This window comes from Gobius niger (genome assembly GCF_951799975.1).
Source record: "Gobius niger genome assembly, chromosome: 13".
NCBI classification, from domain to species: Eukaryota; Metazoa; Chordata; class Actinopteri; order Gobiiformes; family Gobiidae; genus Gobius; species Gobius niger.
Window position 1 is genome coordinate 29240736 of NC_136864.1, and position 24196 is coordinate 29264931.

The 24196-nt window shown below is 41.3% G+C and overlaps 1 protein-coding gene across 1 annotated transcript in view; it reads left to right on the forward strand.

Moving 5' to 3' along the window:
- Nucleotides 1–19024: 19024 nt before the first annotated feature.
- pde4ca (phosphodiesterase 4C, cAMP-specific a) overlaps nucleotides 19025–24196 on the forward strand; it is a 59682-nt gene continuing 54510 nt past the window's right edge. The window contains exon 1 of the mRNA XM_079570136.1: nucleotides 19025–19389. Coding sequence (XP_079426262.1) covers nucleotides 19316–19389 — 74 coding nt within the window. The 5' untranslated portion in view covers nucleotides 19025–19315. The remainder of the gene's footprint in view (nucleotides 19390–24196) is intronic.

Sequence of the window (24196 nt, forward strand, 5' to 3'; positions counted from 1 at the left end):
AATACTTAGTTACAGTAAAAGTCTGGGTTTAGAATTGTGTTATTTAGAAAGACAAGCAGATGGTTATTACTTTTATTTGGAGCAACAAGATTGATCACAATCCGATTAGCCTTGTCATTTTTATGGCTGCCATTAGCGATCAGCAAAGCTCTGCACAGTTAACACTCTTCATTCCCTAAATACTCTCTAGTGGTCAGGTACTCTTGTAGCCACCGCTGCCCTGGGGTAGACTGACAGAGTGTGAACCCTCTGACCTCCTCCAGCCTCTCACTCACACTCTACAATCACTCAGGAAAGGCAGGTATAGGATGACGCTTATGCACCAGTGAGGGCTGCGATTGGAATCCATAAATGGTATGTCTTTCCAAAGTAGCGCATAAAGATGTCTAACTGTGGTGCAGGGGCCTGGAGAGGCGTGGACAGTCTCAGTCAGGCTTCTATCTGATCTTAAACCTGGTTCCTGTGTCCTGCTCTGTGGCATTTCCTCTGTTGTCTTGTTGACACAGCCATTGCTTTAAATATGAGGAGAAGTAACTCCAAAATTTTCAATCACACAGAGGTAAGACTCATTCTATTAACATACTTTTTATTACTCTATTCGAAGAGAAGTTGTGTAGAAAAGCATTTAATAAGAAAATAACTTTGCTATTTGGACTTGACAAAAAAAAGAGTTGAGACTGCTCTAACCATGTAGTTTAAATGAGGTTTGAGTTGGATCAGCATTTGAAACTGTTTTATACGTATTTTAGTGTTGCAGTCATTTCACTGAACAAATATAAAATGTCAATCACCCAATGAATCAACATTTGTTTGTAATAGCATCTGCATTTCAAATAACAAAAGGTTCATAGTAAAAATAAGAGTGTGAGAGCAATAAAGGAGCAAAAGCAGTGGTAAAGGCTTTTCCTTCAGCTTTGATTAAAGGCAGATGGGCGATTGCTCATAACGTCATACAGAGCTGCTTCAGAACCTGATACATTTTAAAATCAGCTTTACACATTGTTGATACATCCAGAAGCCTTTGATAAAAACTAACACAAGAATCACATGCAATTTATGTAGTTGGGAGGAAAATGTCACATAACTCACACAAGCCTTATTTGTTAATTGCGACCAAAAAATTGCAGTTTGATTTTGAATCCGCTTAATGTTGCGAGCGTACATTTGACATGGTATCTGTTGCTTGGAGTTAACCACAGGGACAATAGCTCTTAAAGGTGGTGGTTGGGAGCGATGCAGAGATAAGGTCACAGGGTTGCAGCTCAGAACAAGTCTTGTGTTTTATCTGCTCCCAGCCTGGAGCCCCGCGCTCACACTGACCGACTGTTCTGTCCAAGGTGAGACTGCGACTCTCGGGACCTGATATCTGATCAAAGCGCTCCCAAATAAAGCCTTCCTTGATGTTGCAGCACACATTCATTTGTTAGCGTCACTTTATTTGATATATTTAATTGGTATTGTAAGTAAGAGTTAAGATATGTGGTTTAGTGATTATTAGTTAAACCAATATATGATTAGAACATGTTTAATTATTTTTGATATACTGGTACATTACAGCAGGGGTAGTGCAGGCCTCTGGACCTGATATTGCCTGCCCCCATTGCAGGTTGATTGATACTCAAACACAACTAGGCCTGTCATGCACTGGAAAAAATGAAATCTTATCTTGGACAAAAATGACTTAAAAGTGCTTGAAATAAGCCTTTTAATGCTGCTTTTGATACGGTTTTGACTCGTCTTGAAACAAGATTGCCAATGGAACTAGACAGATTTTTCCATTTTAAGCGTTCAAGTTAATTTGTCTTATTTTGAGGAAATTAATTCTTGTTCCATTGGCAATCTTATTCAAGACGAGTCGAAACCTAGTCAAAAGTCTTATTTCAAATACAAATCAAGCTGTTTTTCTAAGATAAGATGGCATTTTTTCCAGTGTGATAATTTCTATATCGACTCACTGTCCTATAAATGACAGAAAAAACAATACATGTGTAGGCTCAGTAATTATAGTACATTTATTTACATTTTTCCTACAATTTTTATCCCAATTTTGTTACACTTGATGTAAATATGTGTTTCATTGAGTTTCATGTTAAAGCAGCACTAAGTAACTTGTTTACCTTAATAAATTGTGGTCCCTCTGAGGGTAATACAAGTAATTGGAGGGCCTGGTGTCCCTCTGGTGTCTCTGGCCAGAAAACCACAACTGCAACTTGACTGCCCACCGGGTTCGTGTCACCAATACACACAATAGAATCACAAAGAAGAAGCTAACAGGCTAACGGGCAAAGCTAGCTGCGGGCTAGCGCCACTTAAGCAGTATTTACAGCCAAGTTTGAGTGAAAACAATGATTATCTCCAATTGTCTTTTCTGTCAGCGTAGTATTTACTCTCACGGACAATGAGTAAAATACCGCAACGACACCAGTGGCACTTATGGCCTCAAGGGGCACGAGTTACTTAGTACTGCTTTAATAGTTACAAAGAATAATGTTCAGATGTACTTTTAGAACAAGGCATTACTGAAATGAAAATGCTATATAGGAACAAAAGTACAATTAATAATACAATTAATCAAAGAAAACAGACTACCACAGACCCCACTCAATGACTGTTCCATCGTTTGCACAGAGGCAGTGGGCAGAGGACGCCCTGGCCACGGAGCAGTGCCCTCAGCTGGGTCTGGCGTTCGCCGTGAAGAGGCTGGTGTCCGGGCGCCTGCACCTGCCCCGGCTGTCCTGCAGGCGCCCCCCCCTGAGCCCGGACCAGCTCACAGCCGGGGACGAGCCGCCGGACCTGGGGGCACCTCCGGACACCAACGGGTCCTGTGATGAGGAGGTCCACATGTTCACAGAGTCGCCCCGGACGCTCAAACACTCCAGGAGCCTCGGCACGCTCACCAGCTGCATCTCCAGGAGCTAGTAAGTCTCTGCTCATACAGGCGTGTTGGGTTGAGAGGTGGGCGATAAGATATGTTATCAAATCAGGATTTATTGAATCTCCCTGTGTGGATATTCCTTCCTTTCCTATTTATACCCTAACAAACTTTTAAACTTGAAATATTTGACCTGCCCTATACCACCAGGCCTATACAAAATAGTTTGATACTATACTACTACTAATACTTTTTCAGGCAGATTTCAAGCAATGTCTTTTATGCCGAACCCATGGGCTGAAGAAAAAAAACCTGACTCCACAGTTTGAGAACTTCTGCCCTAAAGCTTGGTCACAGCCATATTCCCGTGCCACTCCTCCTACTGGGCAGCCTTCCCCTTTCTGAGTGACCTGCCTCTTATCCAGGGACTGCTATGTAAACCATTTACTACCGCGGTTGCCTCAGGGGAGATCTGGCTGACAATGGTGTCTGTGAGAAATGTTGCCAGACCTGCAGAGTCACCTGTGCACGTCTGTGATGTAAAGTTCATCTTGATCAAATATGCAGCATTCATAGTGACAGGGTTGATGACATGTTGGTCTGTTATCAGCGCGTGAAGATGCAGCCAGTGCTGCTCAGATAATACGTCATCTCTTCATGACTGGCCGCGTCTGAATGACAATACAGTCATCTCATGATCTTACTGGTTTAAGTAACTGCTTCACTGCTTCCAGTGATCTCTTTTAGGCTTTTCCGTATGACGAAAGCTCTTGGTGGAGATAAGCTGAGTGATAGACCGATACTGTATTAGCTGTTGTACTCTTGTTCACTGAGTGGTTCTCAATCTTTTCACACTAATTACCACATACAGCAAGAAAAGGCTCTTTCTTTCTTTTCCTGCACCCGACACACTTGTGCAGCTGAAAACAAAGGTTAAAGAAAGCTAAATAATTAGAACAGAAAGATAAGTTAACTACGCCTTTCCCCCAACTGTACATTGTGTCATTGTGTGAGTTCTGCCCCATAAATACTCTCTCTGTCATTATGAGAGTCTATAATGTAATCACAGGTGTTGGTCAGCAAAGTTGCAATTACTTTTTCCCATCATTGCAGAATACGTTGTGAAGCTGTGACATATGGCTTTAGTACTGTCCACTTTGCTCCAACAGCACGTCCTATAACTACTCTGAGTTTGAACCTCTTAGGTGTCACGCCATGACTCTGTACACTTCCATACATCACAAACGCTCTTTTATTTTGCGGCAGGGCATCCATTTCAGCTTCTAAATGCGTAAACCCAAGAAGGGAGCCCTGAGGCAGTGTGCTGCCTACCAGCTGTTTGGTCATAGGTTCTAACCCGTGTCTGATGCTCCTGTAGCGGTTTTGTGTTTGTATCAGAGGTGAGAGAGGAGTGAGCAGTGAAGCCAGTCTGATTGGTCTGAGGCAAAACTTACAGGGGGTGATTTGTACCTTTCATAAATTTAGAAGAAAACGCAAGGGGTAAAAGCTACAAACGTTTTAGTGCTAAAAGCAGTTTCTTTTGTTTGATGTCGCATGAAACCATAAGTCATGGACGTCACATCGCTAACAGAGACATCAGGTGGGGCCCCGGGGCCATCATAACAGCAGCACTAACACCCCCCCCACCCCCCATGCCCCATGCCTCCAGCTTTTATCTACCTCTCCTTTCTAGTCAGAGGTGCTTCATGTGACACGTCCCGCAGCATGTGAACGCAGACGTCGTCAAGGAGAAGAAGATCTCCAGGGAAAAGAGCCACAAAGGTTTATTTTAAGACAAATGACAAGAATCATTTCATGGTGTAAGCATCTATTATGTAATATAGTACTTTTTCTGGTTTCTTATTTTTTTTAAATACATTTGGAAACTTTTGGAAAAATCATTAGTATTTCAAGTTTTGGGAAAAGAAATTTAACATTCCTTTCTGCACATAACAAACCAGCTTTCTGTTTTGAGCACCTGGACTGCGAAAGGCACATTTTCCACACATTTGTAACCTTTTTTCAGTACTATTGGTTAATGGATAACATTGGACAATTTTTTTAATAATCGATTTGTTGCAATTAATCTGATTACCCTTTTCAGCCCCACAAGCCAATACTTGGCAAAGCCAGTTTGTTTCTGGCATTGTCGGTGTCAAGTATACAAACAGTTTAGTTTACCTTTAAGACATTTGTCATGAGCTCATGGTCTGACACAAAACAATTACCACAATTACCTTTTCAGTAAGCAGCACGCTCTACATCGCCTTAGATGGATACAACGCACTCAACATCCAATCTGGAATGTTGCACAGTGTGGGTTTCAGTTTTAACGGTGACATATTATGCAAAATGGCCTTTGTGATCTTCGAAGCTGGTTCGAAGTCCCGTAAACAAGTACTTATTGGACAGCGGAAGAATACGCAGTTTGTGTCACACCTGGCGCAGTCCCAAGATCTAAGACGCTGCTGCTTCCCCAGCAGTGTTGTTTTTAGCAGGACTCCATGTTTTAGTCTTAGTCTTTTGGACGTTTCTAAATGTGAAAGTTTTAGTCAGACGTATATTCATAAGGTCTTTAGACTAGTTTTAGTTTCCTTTTAAAAAGTAATATAAGTATATCCTAAAATTAATTTTGATAAGTATTGGAAATGTGGGTGAAGTTTGAGGCTGTACTAATCTTTGAACGGACAAATTGCATCACAAAAGGCATAAGTGTCATTGTGAACATGACTTTTCCCAAAAGTAGCCTCCTCATCCTCTTTTCATTGCTTTGAGATTTTTTATTAACAGTGGCATTTACGCATTTGCTCATCCACATGCTTTCTGCGTTCATACACTATGGTGTTTAACTGGGGAAAAAAATCTGTCCTGAGATCAAGTGGTAAGTGACAAAGAATCAGGAATCCGTTTATATTCATATCTTAGTGCTTAGCATCAACAGCGGCTCCTGAAGTGAACACATGTGAGCGCCTGATTACAAGCCGTTCAAGCGTCCAAATAGAAGCAACAGTGCGATCCGTGTGGTTCGGTGTGTAGGCACCATTATAAGCGCAGACTGGAGCGTGAGGGGGGGCGCAGCCTGTCTATGTTAGGTCATGTGACCTGACAGCGTCGCTCTGTGTCACGTGTTGCGGGTGTGTTCTCCCCATTGATATGATAATTAGAGATAGATGATCTATAAACCTATACAGCCTCATTCATAGTATAGACCCTGAGTCAGACATGGCTGCTCAATCTCCTCCTATGCAGCCTGTTCCTTAAAAGGGCAAGAAGGCGGGAAGCCCGCTCTTGCGGGATGGGCGGAGCCTCCGCAGAGCTTGATTGACAGGCTCTGGAGCCAGTCAATGCATTGAAAAGGCTTCCACTATTTCGGGTTGATATACAAAAACCAGCGTGGTTAAAAATGTTTCACCTAACTGTGGCAGGGACAGGTGTGATCAGGTGATCACATGACGCTATAAAGGGAGGAGCTACACAGGCTTGCTTCCTCTTTCTGAGCAGGCCTGTGCACACGTTGCTTCCTGGTGAGAACTGTTTTAGGTTTTAAGGTTTTAAGGTTTTTATTGTAAAACACTAACATTGTAAATGATTTTGTATTCTTTTAAGGGTCTTAACAGTCCAGTTTTAAAGGTATGCTTTTAGTTGTAAATTGTTCTGTTATATTGTTTAATAATCGCACTGTGCTTTTATAGGCTCAGTGCTGGTTGCCGTTTAATTTTGAGTTAGTTTCAGTTTCCTGTGTTCATTTTAAACAACAATCTTCCCAATTGGTGTGGACCTGATCTAGCAACAGCTGGGTGGGACAGGGGTTCACTCTAGGTGGTGATTTCATTTGTAGTTTTGGTGGTGGTGGCACATATATATATATATGGGTGATTTCTGTTATGGAAATGGTGTTTATTTGTTTAACCTTGTGTTTGTTTTTCACTAATAGTATACCCCTCTCACCCCAGCTCGAGGCCACACCACTACTGTTCCAATTCAACCATTTTAGTATTTGTTTAATTGTAAATAAACTTTGCCTTAGGGCTGTTGGACCCACACTGACTGTCTGGCTTTGTTATTGAAGCTCACCTGTGGTTTAACACGATTCCTAGTGTTACATAACCTAGCGTTGTCACATGAGTCATAGCGACTTATAGAAAAAATACAACTCTTTGGAGCCAGGCTTTTAAGCCATTGTAGGGAGGCCTGAAGTCCCATCAGAATCCTGTCTACCAAGTGTCTTTTGGAGTCGCCCTGGGCCACAAAGGGGTGGCATTACAGCAATGTCAGCTCCCCACCATCAGGATCATAGAGGGGGCGTTCCTTGCCCATTGGTTCTCCCGCTCCGCGCACAAGCTCTATTTGTGAACGGTCCCACTTTCATCTCATCAACGTAAACTCATAAATGTCTCGTCATGTTTTAGCCACCAAAGAGCAATATTTAGCTCGTCATTGTTGCGTTATAGTTATAAACAAAAAGTGCGTCAACGTAATGATATCTTTATAGTCTTTGGTGGCGGAAACAAAGTAAAAGTGTGGCGAAATGGTAATGTGCATTGAGATGCTTGAAACTCCATTAACTACTTCTCATAATATAAATACACTAAGCCTGACTGTGACACTAATACATGTATCATGGTGGCACAGCGGGTAGCGCTCGTGTTTCACAGCAAGAAGGTCCAGGATTCGATTCCCATCTGGATGGGGCCTTCCTGTGTGGAGTCTGAATAGGTTTCCTCCAGGTACTCCGGTTTGCCCTACCACTAAAAACATGTACAATAGGCCAGGATGAATGAGAGTGTGAGTGTGGGACAAACTCTCATGTCGGCGTTTTTTCAGAAATAGGTCTCAAAACCTATTAGTTTTAAACCCAAAAGAAAACATTCTAAAGCATAATCTATCAACAAGTTTATTTTCATCCTCCCCTACAAACTCTGACAGAGACTTACAATGATCTATGGGGACCTTTAATGTCATCCCACTAAATTACTGCGCTTAACTGTTAACACTGCAATTAGCCGTGACCGTGATATAGTTTTGGCCCTTTTTACACTGACATATTTGGATGTAGGGAGTTTGATGGGTTTGAAACAGCCAGGAGCCTGCGATCAGTCACGCTTTCTCCTTCCCTGCAAATGAGACGTCCATATTTAGTCGGAAAGAGGGTAGGCCTAGCACTAATGTAAACAAAGCCTGGGAGCTATGAGAGGGAGGGAGGACGCAGAAAGGACATCAACATTTCAGTCCTGCCTGCACTCTTGGGAGAAACAACATGTTCCCCTGCTTCTCTGTGGACTTTTTATAACACTCTTCTATCACATATTTGATTCACCAAGTCGATTCTTCCATTCAGTGAAGAAAGTTCAACTAGCTCGACATGGATACTGCTCAACAACGTGCTTCTTAAAAGTTTAGTATCGTTTTTGTCTTTCTGAACATTTTCTTGGACTTCACTTTGCAACTTTTGCAACCAAGAGAATTTGACAAGACACTCTCTGGTCTTAACCATGGTGGGATGTGCTGCAAACATTCAAGAAGAGGCTGGATGCCCTAGTTTGCCCGTTATCATGATACAAGACGTCGTGAAGAAGTCGGGAGCTGCAGTGGCGGATTTTGGATGTTGAAAGGCCCACACGAGAAGAGAAGTTTCAGTAATCTCCAGTTCCCTTGTGACGAAAGCTGTTCAAGGAGTACCGAGAACAAGTATGGGGAGGCCCTGATTGTTGCCCGCCATCTGCCGCAAACGAGACTGCATTGAACTTAAGAAAGCGTGTTCAAGAGAGCATACTTCCGCTGCAAAAGGAACACCTACAAGCTTCAACAACCATGAGCGAACTGAGCTCAGAGGAAGACCAGCCAGACATGGAGGAGAGGTGCGAGGAGCTGAGGGTGCAGAGGCTGCCCATCATCCAGCTGAGGCCCAGGTCCAAGAACGCCTCTCCGGTGGGCTCCCCGAAGATCTCGCCCCGGAACTCCCCGCTGCTCTTCAGGAAGCTGCTCATGAACCGTAGCATCAACCAGCGCCGCCGCTTCACACTGGCCCACACCCCCAGGTGAGCTTCCGGAACATTTGGAATTAGCAAAGGCCTTCTTCACCATCCCAAAATGAAATGAAAGCTTGTATTTTATTCCATTTATTGGGTGAAAATACATGCTGACTTGAAATGGTTCTTTGCCTAAGGTCACCGCTGCACATATGTTCTATTTTCGCACAAGTCACTGGCTTTATCACACTAGCACACAATGGCTGTCCCTGGGCTAATGTTATGAAATCCAGCCACAGCCACAAGATGCTCATCTCTTGCTGCAGTTCAACCACACAGGCCCGGGACGGCAGACAAGGAGACCCTTGTTTTACGTTGCGTTGGGGTAAATCATTCCCTTGTAAAGTGAGAAATTAAAGGTGTTAATTGTGTTTTATGGAGCAGAAAAAGAGGCAACACATTGTGTTCACTATATCATGAGGAGACTTAATTGGAGCTCAGGGCAGATTTAGGGCAGGTTTAGGGCTTCATTTCCTCCAGGTGTGTGTGCTTTTCCAATACCTTTGTTAACTCTAATGATGTCTGTAAATAGTGTCAGCACTGGGGCAGTTTGTTGTTCCACGCTGCTGTCAAGACGGTTCTTAGACTTGTCAGCGCTTCAAATGTCCCGCAGGCTTAATAACGGCATGATCATTTTTCATAGACACCGTTAGGAAGTCTAGTTGCCTGGTGAGATATTGTAATATGACCACCATCTGAAAATAACTTTGACTTGGGCTGCAAGCTCCATTGTTATGGGATTTGTGACTTGACGAACAAAAATCCATCTTGTGCAGCTCCTTGTGCAGCTCCTGGGTTCTTTTCCATTTTGTTTGTGTAATATCATTTTAATGGACAATATACCTATAGGGATGCACATGCTCAAACGAAACAAACAAAAGCACTGGATTGTCATTGACTTATACTCTTTAATTTAAAAACAAATCAGTGCCATTGAAAGTAACCAAAGTATGCTTCTAATTTTGTCTTTGTGTAGAAACCGATTGAACAACCAGAGCCCCACACAGCTGTGGTTTCACAAGTGTCACCTGCAGAGTGCAGTAACAAAACTCAAAAACGTAACTCTTCACTTGTTTATTCTTCAAATCAGTTGCCAAAGTTTTATGTTTTGCCCAAAACAGTTAGATGGTGCCATTTTATACAGCTTAACAGTGGTGGCAGGTGGTCTTTCAAACAGGGGAATCTGATGACATTACAGCATTGTACCCTGCATTTTCATACACGACCTTTTGTGCAAGCAGGATTTATTTAGTTTTACTTGTAGTTAAAGGGAAAATGTCAAAATTCAATCATTTGTATCAGGCCCTAAATCAAGTCCAAATAGTAGCTACAAGTTTTACTGCAGCAAAACAAAACTTGGACTAAACAAAGAAACAGCGATATTTTTCTGTGCCGTAAAATAGATATATAACAGAAAAATAATTCCTGCTGTGACTGCCCAATAACTTACTTTAACTCTATATCTTAGGACCGACTTGGACACAAAACTTTGAATCAAAATGATGTTTTCAGCAGTTTTTGTGCCTGCCCTGTCCGTCATAGTCAAGTCTGTCAAGTACCACAACCGTAAACCTATATAGAATCCCTGACATTGTGCTGTTACCTGCTGCAGGTTGTCAGCACTTAAAACATCAAATGTCTTGTTCTTTTCCTTAAACTCACTCAGTGGTTGACCTCACATTAGCCAGCCATGTTGTGCTCTCCCTCTTTGTTTATTTGGTCTAAAGCTTCCAACTCCACTGACAGATTACAGTGAAGTTAAATTGCTCGCTCTCCCGCTCCCTTTCTTAGCTTGTTTTTCCCCTTCAGATGTCCTCTCTTCTCTTAACATTACTCCAGTGCTTTATTGAGGCTTTACTTTACGAGCTGCGGCGAGTGCATCTGGCTCACAATGAAAATCAAACATTTACTCTGCGGACTGCGTCAGAGCACAGGTCCTGTCTTCACCTGATCCGCTCGGACTTTATAGAGAAAAGCTCCAGGTCTGACTGTGTGGACTATTTGTCCTTTGGCGATTGGAGGACACCCTGTACTTCCTGTGTGGAGGCACCAATCCCACCTCTTTTTAAAGAGATGCTCGTATCTCTGTGTCAATATTTGCCGCGCACTCCTTGGCACACACGCTTAAATTGACCTGCAAAGAACCCGGGCTTTTACAAAGGGTTTCAATCTTACAGTATATAAACTGAAGAGAGCTCACCAATTTAGCCAGATTACTAACATTAGTCTTCTAAACCCCACCTGAACCGACCCTTTTTTGTCCTGTTTGACAATTACCCAAATCGAAAAGTGTAACATAACTTGAACGTGCTTCAGTTAGAAGCTTCTTCAAAGTTTGTCATCTTTGCTTACTTGGCAGCAAAGTTGATTGATTCATTTGATCCTAGTATAGCTCTACTCTGTTGTTTCTTCTGAAATAATGATACCAACGTTCTGCTGACACGACCTAAGACAAGAATTATTTTCAATTTGGTTCTTTTGCGCTCATATAGCCCTGCCTTATAAAACCAGCAATCATTTGTTCTCGATTGTGGCCATGAAAAGTAAGAAAAAAGAAGAAAGAAAAAAAGCTATACTTATATATACAGAAATGTACCGACAAAGCAACAAAAAAGTTCAGATCAGTTTTATAGGTTGTAGCTTTCAACAGAGGCCTCGAGGGTATTAGCTTCAGTCGAGAAGCTTTTAGATTTGGGTACAGCCAAATACGAGGAAATGTGCTCAGTTGAGGTGGGGGATAAGAGGTTAACATTAGCACAGCTACAGCGGGAACCATATGTTAACATACACTTTCCTGTACCGACATGGGCTGAGGGTACACGGCCAGGATGAAGCCCTTACTCCAAAAGAAACATGAAAAAGCCAGTTTGGGGTTTGCAAATAAAAGAAGGATAAAGACTTATTTTTTGGAGACATATCCTGTAGACTGATGGGAAAAAAATAATATTTTTTTGGCCATAACAACCATCGTCACGTTTGGAGGAAAAAGGGTGAATCTTGCAAGCCTGAGAACACCAGTCCAACTGTGAAATACAGGGGGGGCAGCATCATGCTGTGGGGTTGTTTTGCTGCGGGAGGGACTGGTGCACTTCACAAAATAAATGACTTCATGAAGAAAGAACACTATGTATACATTTTGGAGAAACATCTCAAGACGTCAGCCAGGAAGTTAAAGCTTGGGCGCAGATGGGTTTTCCAAATGGACAATTCTCAAAGCAAACGGCCAATACTGGTTACAAAGTGGCTTAAGGAAAACAAAGTGGATGTTTGGAAGTGACCATCACAAAGTCTTGATCTCAATCCAGTTGAAAATATATGGGCAGAGCTGAAAAGGCATAGGCACGCAAGGTGGCCTAATGTGTCTCAGTTGCACCAGTTCTGTTCGGAGGAATGGACCAAACTCCTCCCAACCATTATGAGAAGCTTGTGGAAGGAAATCCAAAACATTTGACCGAAGTTATACAGTTTAAAGGCAACAGATATTAATGAAATATATATATAAACTTTTGGTTTTGTAAAAAGTAGCAAAAAAGCATGTAGAAAACTCTATCTCTCATTCTTCTGGCATTTAGCAAATAGAAATATTTTTCAAAATTCCATTTCACCTAAAAAAAATAAAAGTTAATTCTGGTTTCATATCAGACAATAAGAAAAAATGCAAATATGTCTTTTTATGAAGTGTATGTAAACATCTGGTTCCCACTTTATATCTCGGAAGGCTTCAGTAAATTGTTCTTTTGCTGCTGACTTATCAGTTGCACCTCGTTTTAGCCAATCAATTAACAGAAGTTGAAGTGTTTTCTGCTCCAGCAGCTATTTCTCAGTGATATGCACCATTTCATTCGCTCAAGTGATGTCTCTTATGACCCGACCCTCTGACCAGACAAGGCTCCAGGGACTCCCCACAACACGTAAACTCCACACAGTGAGCCCCCATAAGGTCTGGAAATCAAACCAGGGGTCACTGTGAAACAAGAGTATGGCTGGGTACCTTTCCATTTTTTCCTCAATACTGGTACTTCAATGTGTAGTTTCGGGAGAATTTTTAGTGTATTTTGAAAGCAACATTGTCTTTTTACTCACAAATAGCTCTTTTAAGTGATGGCTTTCTAAATGGACTGCAACACCCTTGAGGTAGGGGATACACGGACTACCACTGAAAGATCCATGGGGTCTACAAGAGAAATAAGGTTGGGAACCACTGATCTAGAGAGCCATGAAACATAAAGATAATATCTACATTCCATAAATGACTATTTCTTTGACCTAAACCAGTAGATTTGGTCATTTACAGAATTTGTTGTAAGAGACAGACTAAACAGACTAAAATGGACCCATGGACCCCTTAATCATGCCATACTCTTAACTTTTCTGCATGGTGATAGAATTGAAAGTATGCGCACCCAGGGTCATTCACTTCTCAGCATTCTTTTATTTGAGTGGACGAAGCTGGACATACTTCCCTTGCGTTTTCCTCCCAGTTTGCAAAGCGACAGTATTTTTCTTCCCAAAGCCGGTTTCGGACAGTGAAGTATTTGCCAAACGCACACAACATGTCAGAGTGTAACGCTAAGCAGCCAGAGGTCAGCGCGAGTGTAGGCTCCACTCAGAGTCCCATAATGTCACGTAAGAATAAATGGCCCGGCCTGAGTTAGTGCAGACAGCGGGGATTAAACAAACTAAAGTCCAATGGAAATAAATGGCCCGGAAAGAACATACACTCTGTGACGACTTCTAATGCTGGCTGGTTAAGAGACGGAAGAATATTAGTCTGAGAGAGTGACGGGTTGCTTTTATTTCCACTTTTAATTTGCGTTGCATGAGACAGTAATTGCAACTTTCATGCTCTGAGTTTAAGCTTTAGGGTGAATTGTTGTTGTAGGTTTTGCTGTTGGCTGGAGCTTTTACTTTTCAATTGATATTGAAATTTTGATGAATTTAGTAACAATACGAAGCAGTGTTAATTTTGACATATTTTAATTTAGTTTTAGTCTTAGTCTTTTGACGAAAATGTAATTCGATTTTAGTCTAGTTTTAGTCAAAAAAATATCTTCAATTTTAGTCTAGTTTTAGTCGACTAAAATTGCAAGTAAATTTAGTCGACTAAATTCGTCTTGAATTTAGTCGACTAAATTTACTTGCAATTTTAGTCGACTAAAACTAGACTAAAATTGAAGACTTTGCATTGATAATATTGATTATAATCATATTTAATCTTGTTCCTCTGCTTCATGGAGCTGCTCCACATGAACAAAGCTCAGAGCTGATCCTTTGGCAGAGAATTTACATGATCTGAGGCTCTTTCAGACGCTCAATAGAAGTTTGGATGATTTTAGTCTCTCCTTTTCATTTTTATTTAGTCTTATTTTAGTCGACTAAAATATCTGGACATTTTAGTCATAGTTTTAGTCTCATGAAAAACTTTTAATTTAGTTTTGGTTCAATTTTAGTCGTCAAAAATATCACTTTGACTAAAATTAAGACTAAATATTTTAGTCGACGAAATTAACACTGATACGAAGTGATCCATGTGGCTTTTCTGGAAACATAGTGGGTCATTTACTAAGAGTTTGCTCATGTGCAAAAGGAATAGCACGTACAAAAGAAGATGAACAGCAGGGTCATTTGTGCATTTTTTTCTTACGCAGGATTGTCTCATTTACTTCTCAGTCTTGGGGCCCTAATACTGTAATACAGGTCATTTCAAATGGTGAATTAGGTGGCACAAAATAGAATATTTTATTTTCCAGTTTGCACTTGCTATTTAGCACCTGTCTTGATAAGTGAGCTCCATAATGTGCTAAAGCACTCAAATTACTCCAAATTTAATTGTAATGCAATTAATCTTCCTGGTTCTACTGCACTGTGAGGTGAGCTGGGCTGTTGTAAATGTTTACCGAGTTTACCTTCGTAAGCCATTGTTTTCAGAGCCGATGTCAAAGTTGGCACGGTGGTGATGATTGATCTTATTTGTACAGGATGGTGCACAGACAGCATACATGATACATGTGTAAACACACAATGGAAGTGTGGCAAGGATTATTTCATTCACTACTGCACTGTTGGTTACAGGTGGCACTACAGACTGGTACACTCACATTAAAAAAGCTAGAGCAGGGGTGTGCTAACTATGGGCAGCGGTCACATTAGGGACTTTTGTTTGCATTCAGGCTCAAATTCTCAATAACGTTAATTTTCAAAGCTAGAATACAGTAAAGACGCGGTGGCAGAAGAGTACATGGTTGAAAAGAACAGATCATAGTAAAACAGCTGTGACTGACTGCTCCTGAAATGTTTACCAGTCTCTTTTCTCTACATAAACATCTCCCCCTTCCCTTTCCTCAGAGATACTTCAGAATTGTTGACTTGTAGAGAAAGCCCTTCATTTGACATGTCAGTTTTAGATTTATGTCAAAAACGTTTGTTGTACTTGGTCAGTCTCTCCGTTGTACTTATTTACATATTTTGGCTAACCGACTCCCCTGAGATAAACATGACCCCACTGAGGAAGCCTTTTGTTGTTTGCGGAACCTTAAACCGATGTTTGCAACCTTAAACCGAAGCCTTTCCCGTCCTCTCCTGGAGCCTCGATCATGCAGTTACCCTTTCTCTCCACTAGAGGCTGCTGTCCTGTGAAAGAGTCTCAACGTCATCACATTGCACTTTGGCTTTTGTGCATTTTTATTTTTACTGCAAATCCTATAATAGCTCTGGGATTGAGGCTCAGACGCATTCCACTTGCGAAAACAAAACAAAAAACACATTTTTCAAATCTTTTTAAAAATGACGTGTATCCCATGTCTGCAGTGTTCAGGGTTGTCACAGTCATGAAAAATGCCGTGTTTCCGCTCATACGTCTCCATAGGTTCCCGTGTAACGCACTCTCTACCAGCGGGCGTTTGTGATAAGCAGACGGCGAGGCGTAGAGGGCACTATCAAAAGGGAAATTGGATTGCCTCATTTCGAAAAGCATGCCATATTGAATTATTGAGCGAGTGGGACCGGGCTGCGCGGTTTGACACGGAAGCCGTTGCACCATGACATATACAGTAAAGCGCTTAACCGGCCGCTACAACTGCCACAGTGTCAGTAAAGAGGCTATCGAAATGTAGATAGAACTGATACAATGGGCTCACGGAATTACTGGGAAGAAAAGGAACTCATGTAATTAATAAAGACTAAAACTGTGACTCATTCTAGGGCTGCTCGATTATTGAAAAAATAATAATCACGATTATTTTTGTCATAATTGAAATCACGATTATTCAAACGATTATTTGTTGCCTTTAAAAAATTTTATCAAAAAAGTGACAAAAATCCATCAAAAAAGTGACAAAAATCCATCAAAAAAGTGACAAAATTCCATCAAAAAAATACAAAAATCCAGCAAAAAAATACAAAAATCCATCAAAAAAATGACAAAAATCCATCAAAAAAATGACAAAAATCCATCAAAAAAGTGACAAAAATCCATCAAAAAAGTGACAAAAATCAATCAAAAAAGTGACAAAATTCCATCAAAAAAATGACAAAAATCCATCAAAAAAATGACAAAAATCAATCAAAAAAGTGACAAAAATCAATCAAAAAAGTGACAAAAATCCATAAAAAAAATACAAAAATCCATCAAAAAAAATACAAAAATCCAGCAAAAAAATACAAAAATCCATTAAAAAAAATACAAAAACCCAGCAAAAAAATACAAAAATCCATTAAAAAAAAAATACAAAAATCCAGCAAAAAAATACAAAAATCCAGCAAAAAAATACAAAAATCCAGCAAAAAACCCCACAAAAAATCCATTTAAAAAAAAGACAAAAATCCATCAAAAAAAGGGACAAAAATCCAAAAATTAAAAATTAGAAAAAAAAATGTAAAAAAAAAACATTGAAAAAAAAATAAAAAAAATTTGAAAAAATATATCTATATAATCGATTTTTGGCGATTATGCTAATTTTGTAATCGTTTACTGTTGTAATCGAAATCGTAATCGAATTTCGATTAATTGCACAGCCCTAACTCATTCAACAGATATTCTCACTTACTCAACAAAACGCAAATAACAGAACAAACAAATAAAGTCAAGGACCAAATTCTTCAAAAAAAGAACATCATTTACTAATGGTCAAAGTACTTGATTTCATTACGTGACTAACAGTACAGATACATCTGGTCAAACATTACTATGTGTAAAAGTAAATGTTGCTCCGTCAAATTATTAATCGGTAAAAGTACTGAAGTATTTGTACTTAAGATACTTAAACATTCAAAGTAGAAAGTACAAATCCGTTTAACCTCTTCCCCTCCGCCTGAACTGAGTGAGCACCTTATCTCCAGTTTGGCTTTACCCAAATCTAGCAGTTTCTTGAAAAAAAATGTGTCAAAATACTGACAAAAAAAGAGAAGAAAAGGAGCACGGTTAAGGCGGGGAGTAAGAGGTTAAAATAAGTGTTCGGAAAAATAACTGCGGCTTGACTACCAGTACGGCAACATCACAGGGACAAACTTTCTTCCTTGTTTTGAGTGGAATGGTATTGACAGAACATCTGCACAGCGCCACCTATTGTTCTGGAGTGTGCATGTTTATGTTTTTAAAATAATTCAATCACGTGGCCACATTTACAGTTTGCTTTGGAGCTTTTTGATGAGATGTAGTGGAGGAGAAAGTATTATATTTATCTTTCAAATGTAGCGTCCATATCCTCAAAAACTCAAGTACATTTACTACGTTTCTGACCACGTCTGATTATAGCGCCGTATTAAAGTGACTGTATGAGGCGGCACCACTGAGCCATTTTTCTGTTCTTTTTCTCTCAGACTTAGAGTTCAACTTAGAGTTCACAGCGAGCTCCATATTAGAGCGTTTACTACGTGAAATCCTGCTTTTTTTTTTTTTTCTTTTTCATGGAGCTGTTCCGGTTTCAAGCTCGTGCCTAATTATTTGAACTTTCAGGCTTTTGTCACCTAGATATTTACCTCTGATGTTGAAATCCAGGCTGAAAATATCTGTTTTTAGCATAATGGAAAAAAAAAAAAAAAGTGAAAATAGAGCAAACTCTTTAGGATGTTTATTTGATGGTATTTTGTTGACAAATTTTATTCTCATTTATGTCGGTAATCTGCAATGTCTCTCCTTAGTAAGTCCTATCAAGTTTGAATAGAACATAATATTAAAAGTACACTGCGTAACATTTTGGCTCGACACAGGAAATGCTATTACTGCAGTGAGTAATCAAAGAATGGATATGGATTAGGCCCTAACCTGTTTAAATCTCAAATTCTGCTGCCTTTAGTCACATCTCCACGGAGACGAGCTGGAGACGTCCCCCCACTCCCGGTGAAGTCACAGTCATGTCTCCGGAAAGCTGAGCCGCTCACAGCGAAGGCTCATGTTTGTTCGTACATTCATGAGGTTTTATTCAATGATGAAAATATCTGGCATAAAACAAAAGCTTGTATTTTGACTTCATTTATTGGGTCAAATTCTCCGCGGTGTCGCTTTAATCAAACACCCTTTTAAAAACTGTTTCTTTCCTCTTCTCCCAAAACCACAAAACTTTCTCATGCCTTCTCTTCGCTGTCCTGTCCCATCTCTACAAGTCTATAAATGTCCCGCCCTGGACGCCACTGCCTGCTCGCTCCCCCTTTGCGCCCCCCCCTCCCTCTCTCTCTCTCTCTCTCTCTCTCGGTCCGTCCCGGGGGGAGATAGCACTCTTGTTTGTTGTTTTAAGCCTGGTCCCACCACTCTCCAGAGACACAACAGCGGGAGAGGCAGCGCGCACACACACACAAGAGCAGCCCCCTGTTCGTTTCGGGCCGCTGACTGAGGAGCGCACTTGCATGGGACGTCCCACTGGCAGGCAGCGAGGAGCATCACACGGGATTGAGAACAACCACCAGCTTTCTTCTTCTTCTTCATTATCTCTTTCCCTCAGCTGGCGTTTCGCTTGCAATACCTTAGGAAGAAACTTTTGGATACCGGCTGCGTTCAGGAATCCAGCTCTTGCGTAATTCGATTTGGAGATGATCTGCCACTAACATCGCCTTTTTAGGTGCTTGACGTTAATTTTAATGGACATATCCTGACCTCTACAGTGAATTCCTTCCTGCTGTTGCTTTTTTGCACCTTTATTAAATGATTCTTATTATTTAAGCTGGAGCACAAGGTTGTTGGACAAGTTCTTGCAGCTCACTCCTCCCCCCCGGTGTTTTGCATCTTCCACTTTGCATCGCGCTGCACCGGGATCCTGCACGTCAACCCTTTTTCAGACAATACATTTTCATCACAACAACATGCCGGACTCGACCGGGCCCCGAATGTCCAAACGTCTCCATCTCTTCTACCCCGGCGTGCCGCAGGTGGTCTACTGATGCTTCCACGACCTCACCGCAGAAGTCTTCTCCAGCTTTCAACATGATGAACAAAGACTCCAGGTTCTCCAGGAAGACGCCGGCAAATTTCTCCACCCGCAGGCACTCGTGTATTGGGTGAGCGTGTCTTTGTCTTTCGGGGGGAAGCAGCGAAGTGCGATCATCCGGTGTTTGACAGATCTCCGCAGAGTTACGGGGGGTTGTTTAATGTGATTTATGAGACGAGGATGTCCAAAAGTGTGCAGCCTGTGCTCGAGGTGGAATCTGGCTTTCATCACATTTGAATTGAGACATAATGTGATCCCTTTTGGAAACTTGGCTGGAAGCAAGCTGCCAGGGGGGCTGTTACCACGATGGCGGGATTTGGGTTGCATCGCAGGAGGTGTTTGTTAATTGTCGGCCATTGTCAAAATCTGAAAATGCGCTTTAAAGAGGTCAAAAGCGACATTGGGATGCTGTGTTGCAACTCCATTCTCAACAGACTTCATGAAGTTGATTGTGTCAGCAAGACAGTTTATCTATGGGTTTGTAGGTTTTGATGTTGGGTGCATTTGTGTCCTGGTGACTGGCAGTCTTTTTGCAAATATATAAAATGTAGACTTTTGTAGTGTGACAGTGATTCACCTGATCTGAAAACAATCATGTGCAAAACATGTGCTTTAAAACACCTTTGTAGGAACATTTTGGCCCAAACTATTAACACCAATAATAATTACAATGCAATTCATCCTGAGAGTTTCATTATGTTGCAATATTGTGATCTTTTTTTTTTCTTTTTTGCATTGACAGCAGATGTCAAAGGTGCCCCAGTACGTGTCGTGGTTATTGATCGGATTATTTGTTTATTTGGACAGGACAGCACATGTTGATGAACACACACAAGATGCATGTAAACAGCCATGGGCTAATGTCCGGTAGTTGCCCCACACTCATATATATCAATACATATCAATCAAACCTTTTTTTTTTTGCACAGACTCTGGAAGGTGACGGCGGGTGAAGCATCTCGCCCAAGGGCACATGACCCTAGCAGGGGCGAGAGTCAAACATGTGCTCCTATCACAGAAATGCTCATTCGCCGTGATGTTGGTTTTATCTTACTTTTTTTAAATGATCTCATCTCGCTCAGTTTAAAAAAGCCTCTTCAGATTAGTTCCATAGAAATTGAAATCCAAACATCGACGTGTCCACGTGACAGCGCTTGATCCCGGGTGGGGGTGTGGGGCTGACTGAGGCCCACTGGATGCTGAGCTGTTTTCTTCCTCCTTCCTGGTGTCGGAGCCGGGGCCTGCGCCGAGCGCCACAATATGACTTGTCATGTGGCCCACAACTTTGGCTCTTTCATAACACCGCCATAGAAGCATCAGAGCGCGCTGTGGAAACATGCCTCGCAGCCATGCAGTGTGAGAAGATCTAATCACTCTATTATACTGTGGCTACAGGCAGGGAGTATTCATGACCTTCTATTTATTCCTACGTTTCTATGTTCTAGCCCGATGCTGTAAAAAAGGTTACATTTTTCTTTTTATTGCTTAAAACATTGGCTGAGTGTGGAGAACGCATCTATTTTGAATTCATCTGCAATTAAACCGTAAATGCAATCTTCCATATTTAACGGTGTGCTAACAAATTGATGGCGCCGTGATAAACGCAGTGTGAAACGTGTTCGGTGATGGATTTTGAATTTTAAAAATGTGTGAACGCTTCCTGGTTCTCTCCCTGTTACGCAACAAAATCCCAGAAATACAGCTCGAAATGATTCACCGGTTAAAGTGGGACAGGTTGAAAACAATGCAATAGGTCTAACTTTAGGATTTCCTATAATTGCCGGGATTTTTTTTTTCAACTATGAGAATTGTTTATAATTGTGCTATTATAGGACTGCTGCTGCTGCATACGCACAAATAAAGGGGTTTCAAAACGTCCGGAACCCGCGGTATCTCCCATTCCGTTAGGACAACAAAACAAATTGGAATCAAACATTAATAAGCGCAGAGCGGAGGTAAACCCGAGCGGCTGCCCTGCTCACGTCAAACAGTTAATTGGCTTCAGTGCTGCTGTAACGCGATCCGACCGACCTCCGCGAGAAAATCTACTACAGCTGTCATGAGATCCCTTCAGGACACACGCTTATGTAACGTTACCCTCTAAAAACAGATATCCAATACATTGCTCATGATGATCTTATATGGACCAAAGCCTCCACTCGCAGATGGACTCCGGGTTCACCTCCGGGGTTCAGACTGGCGCTTTGTTTGTTTTTTCGCTTTCGAGAGCGTTGTCACTGGAGACCTTCTCGATATTAGATGATGACCATGTATGTCCTTGAAAGCTGCGTTTGGATGACAAAGCTTAAAGGCGCTGATCGAACAGTGGTGGAAAAAAATAGGGGAACCTCTACGCGATGCTTCTGAAATGCAGGACATTTTTGTACCAGTTTAACAGCTCATGTCGTGGTCTTTGCTGTGACCGGAACCTTCATTGTAAAACATTAAATGCAAAACTAATCGGGATGTGAGAGGATCATTGCAGAAAATGGCAGAATCTTCACTTGGCTTTGAGATAACTTTGTAAACAACACGCTTGTTGACATGGCGGCCTACTGGATCCTGTTTCAATTGATTTTATTTGGAAATCGTTAACTGATATTATAGCCTAATGAAAGAAATATGTTCTCATTAGGTCACGGTTAGAACTTCAAACAGGAGATATTAAAGACATTTCTAGATGGATTGTAGATTACTAACTTGAATAAACTACAAAAGTCACCTTGCTCTTTTGCAGTATACACTACAAAAAGTAGATATCAAGCATCGACTTAAATGACTTGAATTGAGGAAATGTTTCTTGTTTTGAGCGGTTTTCACTCATTTAGACACTTTTCCTGATCGGACCGAGTTTACTTTGCTTGTTTGAGGACATTTCAGACCAGTTCTAGGGTAAATCTCGCTTGAAATAAGAAAGTAAAATTGCCAATGAGATAAGACCAATTTTCTTTCCCCATTGGCAAAGAAAATGACCTGAAATAAGGACGAAATGTATCGAAACGAGTCAGAAACGTCTCAGAACAAGCAAAATAATCTAGGACAAATGCCCAAGAACTACTTAACTAGTCAAAACAACTAAAATGTGGATTATTATGCTCAAATTGAGATGTTTATACTGATCTAGTTAAACACTTTTTGCAGTGTACACTAAGCGGGTCATTTACGGCGGCAGTGGCGAAGGCTCGGTCCCCCAAGGTTTGGTGCGTTGATTTGGTGATGGGTTTGAAAAGATATACATTGGTGATATACTTAATAGAAATTTGTATATCTTCCTACCAACAACCTCTTTATTATCTTATAGAGTAGACGATATATCTTCCACGCTCATGGTGGCAACAACGAAAGGTCGCGCGGGGATCCCTGACTTAAGTTTGCTCATTTTTATGGCACATGTCATATATTTGCACATTGAGCACACACTCGATGTGCAAATAGAGAAGATACAAGAATATTAATATTATTATACTAACGCTATTACAATCACACGGTTACCCTTTAAAAGCTTTTAAAGATAAATAGGATGTGAGAAAGGAATTCATACTTTGCTTCATCATCACCAAAATGTTGACATTTGAGGTTCTATATTGTCCCTTGTTCTTTAATTCTTTAAAAGCACCTTTTGAAAACATAGCCTTGTTTTTTTCACTTTTTAGTGAATAGTGAATGAAAATGGTTTGTTGCTGTACATTGCACGCAGTCAGGGTCATATGCAGAATCGTGAACTTACACAATCCCGTTGGCTAGTTGTTGTTCGCCAGTGTTTCCCCATAGAGATCTGCCAGGACTATAGGAGTACAGGCATTACTCATTTTAACATTTTATAATTAAAAAATATTTTAAAAACTAACTTCTTTGCTCCCCAAAAAGTTGTGAAATGTGCCCATGCTTGCGATGAATCATAATTTGTTAGACAAGTGAGTGTGGAGTGGACAAAGACGAGCAGTTTCAACTTCATCCATCAGAAAACACTATTCACACGTAACCAGGACTCTGATGAGTGACACTAACTGCCAGCAATTATAGTTCGACTTGATTTGCGGTGAAGGCAGATTGAGTACTGAAATGATCCAGAGTAACCTCACAAAGGTCAGTTGAGCAGAACGCTGTGGAAGGTGTGCTGAAACCTTCTAAACCCTGGGCATGAGGCATGTGCTCGCCCTGGTTCGCTCCGAGCTCCTCCAGCCGTGAGCCTGAGTGGATCATATGAGGAGATCAAAGCGGCAGATTTTCGACCACAGACAGAAATACAGGGGCCGCGCGCACAACGGCCCTCTATTCTCTTTACCTGATTTGTACATGCTGCTCCCAGGCCCCTGCGCGTACACCGCCACACGTGGGATCACAGGCGGGGGCAAGTCTCACTGCGCCGTCTAGCAGATACAATGGAGCGTTTATTGGATGAAAAGGCAGAGGTTATGTAAATGCGTAGCTGCAATGATAAAGCACTGTGTATTTTTATGAAATACAACAACAACTCAGCAGTCAGATCATGTCAGATCCTTAAAGCTGCACTGCCTGGATTAGATAGCTCATTTTTAGATTTTATCCGATCACAACGATAACATCTTCATTTCGTATGGAGATTAGCTTTACCTTTACCTTGAAGACAAACTTTCTAACCTTTCTAAATGCAAACGTCTCCTCTGCTGAAGTATTTACAACCATCTATCCATCCATCCATTTTCTTCCACTTGTCCGTTTCCGGTTCGTGGGGACAGCTGTTGGAGTTGCCCAAATCACATTGCACCAGCCCCTTATGGCTCTTCCTGCAGGTTGTGGGTCCACAGAAGGACGGCCTCATGGTTCTAACCGGGCCTGTTGGTCTCTCATAAGGGGCTTCTGAACCGCTCTTTGTCTGACCCGTCACCTATAGGACC